This window comes from Lolium rigidum, chromosome 3 (assembly GCF_022539505.1).
Source record: "Lolium rigidum isolate FL_2022 chromosome 3, APGP_CSIRO_Lrig_0.1, whole genome shotgun sequence".
NCBI lineage: Eukaryota > Viridiplantae > Streptophyta > Magnoliopsida > Poales > Poaceae > Lolium > Lolium rigidum.
Genome location: NC_061510.1, coordinates 61,324,032 through 61,331,651, shown reverse-complemented (window position 1 = coordinate 61,331,651; position 7,620 = coordinate 61,324,032). Strand labels below are relative to the sequence as shown.

Genomic DNA, 7,620 nt, shown 5'->3' with positions numbered 1-7,620 from the left:
AAAATAAAAAATTGACTTTCACCAATCATCCATAACCTTGAGGAAATTGCAGAAGTGTGCACTTTGTCTACACAAGATACTGAATCAAAAAGTCTATCAAATGCGTAGATTCCACATCTTCTTCTGCGCCAGGAGGAGCTTAAATGGTACCAAAGGTTCAAAACCCAATTCATTCTGAAGAAAATTGTAATACAAGATACTTCCATAATGTGGTAAATGACCGTCGAAAGAAACTTATTCACACTCTCAAAGAAGATGAGGGCACTATCGAAGTCCATGAACAACCTATATCACGAAATATTACTCCGTCCGGTTCAACAGAATTGCCATCAGGGGGCAATTCTTTTGAACCAGAGGGAGTATAAAGTTTTGTTTACGACGACACCGGAGGAAGGAATCCTCGCTTATATCACCTAGGTAACCGATGAGGATAACACCTCTCTTACTGCACCTTTTAGTGAGGAAGAAGTAAGAAAGGCAATCTTCCAAATAGAGCATAACTAGACCCCGGTGTAGATGGTTACCCGCTGAGTTTTACCAAAACTTTTGGGGTGTCATTAAGTCGAACCTTCTAGTATTGGTTCAATTTCTTCATGTTGGGCAGCTAGACTTGTTTTTTCTTTATTTATTTGAGAATATTTTGTTGCCATGATTAATGGCACAAACGGATCCAAAAATATAGTTTGATCTGCCTTCTTGATGTTAGCTTCAAAGTATTTAGAAACACTGTAACTATTAGGTGAATTCAATGGTTTACCATGTGGTTCGACCGACTTAGATGGGGTTGTGATCCTTCACGAGACGTTCCATGAACTACAACGGAAAAATGGATGATATTTAAAATGGGGTTGTGATCCACACTGCGACCACCTCCCATACCGTGCTCTGAGCGCCGCATGTACGTCGAGGTTTAGGTAGCAAGATAGTTTCTCGAGGCAGGCCAAACGATGCCTTGGCTAGATGCCCATCTACCCCACGGTGGCATCTAAACTAGGACTGTGTTCCTTTGTCTGCCATACCGACGTGTGAACTTGCGACCAGGACCTTCCTCCCTTTGAATATGCGGCCGCACCTCGCGTACTCCGCCGGTTCGCCCATGTGGGGGGGGGCGATGGCTTGAGGTTGAGCACGACACTCGGTGTTAAATCATCGAGGCCCATTTGGAGGCCCTATACGTCGAGGTCTACAAGTAGGCACACGAGGAGCTGTAGATGCTGGAGTAGACGCCAGTGGTGAAGGAGGAGGAGCCGGAGCAGCTGTTAGATGAGTGGGCGGGGTGTGAAGATCCCACCCCAGAATACGGGCAGATCGATTGATCACAGTACCGTGGCACTCTTACACATGGACATGCCACAACTGCTATCGCCATGCATGCGTGTACGAGCCATGATGGCGGACCCACCGGAGGACAAACACTATGTGCCGATGGGGCCTCCACTAACTGAGGAAGAGGCCATCATGCGCCATCAAGCTCTCCAAGTAGGAGGAGCTCGCGAAGTGGGAGGGCCTCGACGAGGCCGTCTAACTGTCGGTGAAGCAGGACAGGTCATCGTCGGCACCGCCTGTAGCAGGGCTGCTCCCGTCTGGCCGCCGCTTTAGGTGTTCATCGTCATCGACGGGTACTAGAACTTTTCGGCCAGCACCGCCGACATTATCCAATGTTTTTTTTTTCTTTTTTCTAATGTAATGTGGACTTTTGGGACTAGTTAATGTAATTTAAGTTTAACTTTTTTGGGCCTCATGTGATTTTTTGTGGGGCGCCCGTTCGGTGAACTGCCACTAGACTCAGGGTTATCCGTGTGCCAATGCAAACGGGCTGATTTTGATATTTTTGGTTCCCGAAATATGGTAGCCTGTTGGAGATGCTTTGAGCTCACATGGTGCGGGTAAATAATAAAAAAAATAGCAACAATCCTTTTTAGGATACTAAAATCATTTGGATCAAATATGTTTAAGTCTTCCGCATATGGGCAAAAATTCCTGATAAAACGAGATTTGGTGCCATACAAAGAGTTTATGATCGTTTTGCTATTTTTTCTAAATTTGCTGCTCTTACGGATGCATGTGAGCTCAGGGGTATAATTGTACTTCTCTATTGTTTGAGGTCCTACTCTTCACGGCCAATTGCGAATCCACTAGAGAATTTTATACCTCACTCCGTTTTTTAATGCAGTATAAGATTTTTCGTAGCATAAATTAAGAACAGGGCTAGCTCTCAATCGATCGACATCACCCATGATTCGTTCGATCTCCCTTATTTTTCTTTTCTAGGTTTTCCATGTGTATCTAGAATGCCCAATAACAAGATAAGTATAATAAAAAAACTAAAGCTCAGTTGCAAGTTGGCACTAGGAAATGAAATAAAAAGAGATTGTATAATAATTCAAAATTGGACACGTGTATGCAATTGCACACATATATGTTTGCATATGAAAAAAATTCATATGTACAATTGCATTTACAAAATGCCACCACCAATGAAATACAAAAACGGGTCGATGCAAAACCATCATGATCTATCGAGAGACATCAGTGATACACAAAAACAAACATTCCAAGTGATTCTTCTGATTCAGAAAACCATTTAGTGTAATTATTGACATACGATCGGACCGCACATAAATTGACCGATTAGCAAGATAAATTTCAGAAATAGGCTTCAGGTACAAAATCCGTCAAGAAAATTCTGGACAATAAAAACAGAAAAGGCAAGAAAAATGCCTAAAGCGCTACAAACTAGTTAAGAAATGGGCTGTCTCACTCTAGCAGCGCAATGAAAATAATGAAACACGAACTACAAGGCTAGCCCAAACCAAGCCCACGCATGCAACAAAACAGCCGACACCCCAACAGGCAACAGCTAACAGAGACGAATCTTCAAAAATAAAAATGCTAACAGAGACGAAACGAACCGATTGATCTAGAGCTAAGAATTCCCTCAAAAAAAAGATATAGAGCTAAGAAAATCTCTTAACCTAGATAGAGTTAGGAAAACGATAATTAATTAAACATCCAAAATGTCCTTTTTAGGTAAATCCTAGTGACACTTTATTGATTGGCCAGAAGCATTACATCACATATTACAAAAGGCAAAATAAAATCTACGGATCACCATCCCAAACTATATATTCTTTCGACAAATAAATGGACTTCGCTAATTCCTGTGCTACGTCATTTGCTTCCTTTGGACAGTGTTGAAACATAACTTTATGCATTGTGCTTGCCTTGAAAAACAAAATCTCGGGTAACCCGGAGTTAGCAAAAACGATGGGAACTGCTATACGCCGACCTGGTCGGCTCGTGCGGGGCACCGCACACCTCAGCGACCAGGTCGGGTAGGCTAGGCCTCGGCCCATTAGCCTCAGGTACGGTTTTTTCTTTTTTCTTCTTCTTTTTTCTGTTTCTTTTCTGTTACTAATATTTTCTTTTTCATAATCTAACATTTTTTTATAAAAATAAAAATTCGAGATTTTTTTGAAATATGAACAGTTTTAAAACTCGAACAATTTTTAGATCCGAACATTTTTAAAATTTGAATGGATTTTCAAAATCTGAATAATTCAAAAATAAATCTAATTTGAATAGTTTTTAAAGCTGTATATTTTTATTGAACAAACCAAATTTCAAATTTGAACATTTTTTTATATGAACAATTTTCAAATTTGAATAGTTTTTAGATACGAACAATTTTAGATATGAACAATTTTCAAATTCGAACAGTTTTTAGATATGAACAATTTTCAAATTTGAATAATTTTCAGATTTGAACAATTTTAATTTTTTTAAATTACAAAAATTTAAATTTATAATTCTTTATCATTTATTTAATTTTAACGTTTTTAAATCCTATGAGAAAAAAACAGAAAAGAAAAAGAAACATAAATAAAAAACAGAACAAAAAAATAACTACAAAAAAAGAAACGGCTAACTGGCCCGACACCCGAACTGGGCCAGCCCGTACCGCACGCGCGCCGACCTGGTCGATGTATAGAAAATCCCAAAACGATAACTTAAACATTCAAAAATTTGAGGCACACATTGACACATATAAGGCTGGACGTACGGATCGAGTTTTTGGCTCGGCCCGAGTTGAGCTCGGCCCACGTAAGACATAGCTCGAGTCGAGCCTGTTTTTCCGGACCGTAGCGGGCTAAAAGCTCGTCTGGCTCAGCCCGAGCCAGCCCGTTAATTTGCTCGTGACATTTCTTTTCGAATTAACAGATGGAGGTGATCTGGCCAGGTTTGAGTGATTTCCGGCCCAAAACGAAACGTGGATGGATGATCGATCAGGTCACGTTCTCACACAGGGGCAAAACCTATACACCGACCAGGTCGGTGGCTACCGGCCACCGCACACCTCCTGGTCGGGTATGGGCCAGCCCCATTTGTGTCTATTTAGCCTGTAGCAGTTCATTTCTCCTTTTTCTTTTTTCTTTTCTGGTTTCTTTTTCTATTTTTTTTCTTTCTTCTGTTTTCGGTTTTGTTTATATTTTTCAGATTCGAAAATTTCAGTTTTTAAAAATTGTTCAAATTGAAAAATGTTTAAATTCAAAAATGTTCAAATTTGAAAATCGTTCAAAACTGAAAACCGTTCAAATTCGAAAACCGTTCAAATTTGAAAACTGTTCAAATTTGAAATTTGTTCAAATTCGAAAATTATTCTAATATGAAAATCGGTCAGATTCGAAAATTGTTGAAATATAAATTTTGTTCAAATTTAGAAATGTTCAAATTCGGAAATTGTTCATAGAGTAAAATACATTTTTATTCAAATTTAAAAATATTCAAATCTGAAAAATGTTTAGATTTTTAAAAACTTATTTCTTTTCAATTTGAAAATTTTAAATTTTGACAAATGTTCGGGTTTTAGAAAAATTCTTTTAAAAAAGAAAACAAACAAGAGAAAAGAAAAAAGAAACGAAAAAGAAAAAACGGCTAACCTGATGTTGGGTTGCGGCCCAGTTAGTAAGCCGGGGGCGCGCGGGGGGTGTGCGGTGCGTTCCCCCGCACCGACCAGCTCGGCGCATAGGAGCTCCCCACACAGGGACCTGGTAGTCGGTTTGGTTCGTCTCTGCCTCCGCACAGCACAGGCGCCGCGCCGCCGCCCTTGAAATCAGCTTCGTCGGCCGCCAGCTCTCCCCCTCGCGCCCCACCACCTTCTCCGTCCCCAGGAGCACCACCACCCCCTTCACCGCCCGACACTGCTCCCTAGGCCTTGGCTGCTGCAGAAAGGATCTAGTGGCCATGAAAGAGCTCATCCTCGGTGTTTCTTCCACGATGTCGAACGCCCACTACGGGATCTCATCGGTGCCAGCGTCGTCCTGGTCGCGCCACAAGCACGTTGGTCCCCTCCACTGCTCCACCATCGTCACCCATGGTCCTCCACCGTTGGGCCCACAGACGCACAGCTCGCGAGCCAGCCCGAGCTACACCGAGCTTTCGTCGAGCTCGAGCCGAGCATACTTTTCAAGCTCGTGGAACAAATGAGCCAACTCGAGCCGAGCCCAATCGGAGCGAGCTAAAAGCAGGCTCGCACCGAGCCGAGCTCGAGCCGGCTCGTGTCCAGTCTTACACATACATGAATTTAAATTTAGTAGTAGCAAATCTTGGACACATCACCATCGATTGGAATTCAGTTACTCAGGTAAAAAGAAGACGCATTTATTTCGTTGGCAACACGTGAAGTAAACACGTACAGGTAGCGAGGAACTACTGAAACAAAACGCTACTACATCGAGTACAAATGTCATCGTGGCGCTAAGTACTTCCCATGCAGGGGCGGGCGCAGGATTTTGGCACTAGGTATTCAAAGTAGAAAAAAAGAAAAAGATGCAAATTATTCCATACATGACTGAAGTAGCTCAAGTGGCTTGTGCGGGTTTGTTCGTGATGTGGAAGAGAGATGAGACAGATACACTGAATAATGACTGAATGAGCAAACTACTTCGTATATACGTTGTATATATGAATGTTTTGTGCAAAAATTAATGGGTATTCACTTGAATACCCTTGCATTGAGCTGGGCCCGCCCCTGTTCCCATGGTGAAGTTGAAGTTGCTGCATCCAGTGCGGATTCCGGAGAGCGGGCCACTAAACCCGAACGTACCCTTCTCCAGATCGAACATCAGCAGGTGTCCTTCCATCTGGAAACCCCCAATGATGACCGCCGGCGAGTTGGCCGCCGCCGGCATGGAAGGTTCCATCTCCACGATCGCGAAGCAGACCGTGTGGTCATTCACCTGCACCAGCGAGCTGCCTCCGAAAAGGGTCCAGTTCCGGCCTCCGTCCAGCATGAGGTCGATGTTGGCCACGGCGTAGCCGAGCCGGGTGACCCCGAGCGCGGACGCCTGGTAGCACATGTCGAACGGCGCCATTGGCGGAGCGCGGGCGATGCCGCTCGTGGCCGCGTCGAACGCGTCGTGGAGCGGGCGGTAGATGTCCGGGCGCAGCGCGGTGTAGGGCGTGACGGTGCTGAAGACGGCGCCGCCCGTGCCGGCGTGGGAGTCGATGTCGAAGGCTCCCGGCGGTGTGGGCACCTTCTGCTCGTTCACGGAGATGCCGGTGATCTGGAAGTAGTAGGCGCCGTTGTTGATCTTGGGGTTCCTGAGGAGCGGGAGCTGGTTCTGGAGGATGCCGGCGGCGAGCTCGACAGGTGGCGCCGCGAGGAGCTGGAATGGGCCGCCGCCGAAGACGGCCACGCCGTCGCTGCCGCTACCTCTGGGGAGGCAGAGCGCGAACTGTTTCGGCACGCCGAGCCTGTACCCGACCTGCCACGGCAGCGACAGCGGAAGCCGCGAGAACCCCGCGACGCCGGCTGCTCCCGCTGGGAGCGACGCCAGGAGCTCCCCCGGCGCGCACGACCCGACGGCGCGGAACGACACCGGGAAGAGCGGGTTCTTGCCGTCCGTGGTGTTGGCGGCGAGCGTGATGGTGGTGGCGTCGTCATGGGCGCAGCGCCCGTTGACCGGATTGTACGTGTAGGCGGTGCAGGCTGCCCCCTTGCTACATTCGGTGGTGGGCGTGTAGGGGCAGTTGGGCGGGTGGTTCCAGTTGGCGACCTTGCAGACGCCGATGTCGCACGGGAATGTGCGGTGAGGGGAGGGGCAGTTTGCGAGCCAGAGCAGCGGGCCGGCGAGGTCGAGGAGCAGCGGCACCCCGCCGACCTTGTTGGCGATGGTGTAGAGGGAGGTGGTGGCGTCCTTGCTGACGCGCGCCACGATGGGCTTGTGGTCGTCGGCGACTGTCGTGCACGGGGACGAGCCCAGCAGCACCGAGACCGCGAGCAGCGCCGCCAGCGCAGCCGAGCTGCGGCGTAGCGGCATGCTCACTGACACGAGCGTGATTTTGCTACACCTTGTGAGTTAACAAGTGCAGTAGTGCCTGCCTAGCTACTGATGCATGGCTTTGATCGGCGCCGATGTGCTTGTTACTACGTATATAGCAGCAGCAGTAGAGCGCGAGTGATTTGGGATCATGCGTTGGGGCGGTGCCATGCTGACCAACTTGAGCTCGATCGATGGCGATGGTGTGTGGGAGGAAACGCTGCTGAATATGATCCAGTTTCCGACGGAATGGCGTCGATCAAGGGCGGCCATGGAAGCGCGGGCGGTGTCAACTTCC

At 46.7% G+C, this 7,620-nt stretch overlaps 1 protein-coding gene across 1 annotated transcript; it reads right to left on the bottom strand.

Annotated features, from left to right (window-relative positions):
* Nucleotides 1-5,984: 5,984 nt before the first annotated feature.
* Nucleotides 5,985-7,322, bottom strand: LOC124694907 (chitinase CLP-like). The gene has a single exon (XM_047227832.1). It carries the CDS (start codon nt 7,320-7,322, stop codon nt 5,985-5,987), a length of 1,338 nt encoding a protein of 445 aa, XP_047083788.1.
* Nucleotides 7,323-7,620: the final 298 nt, after the last annotated feature.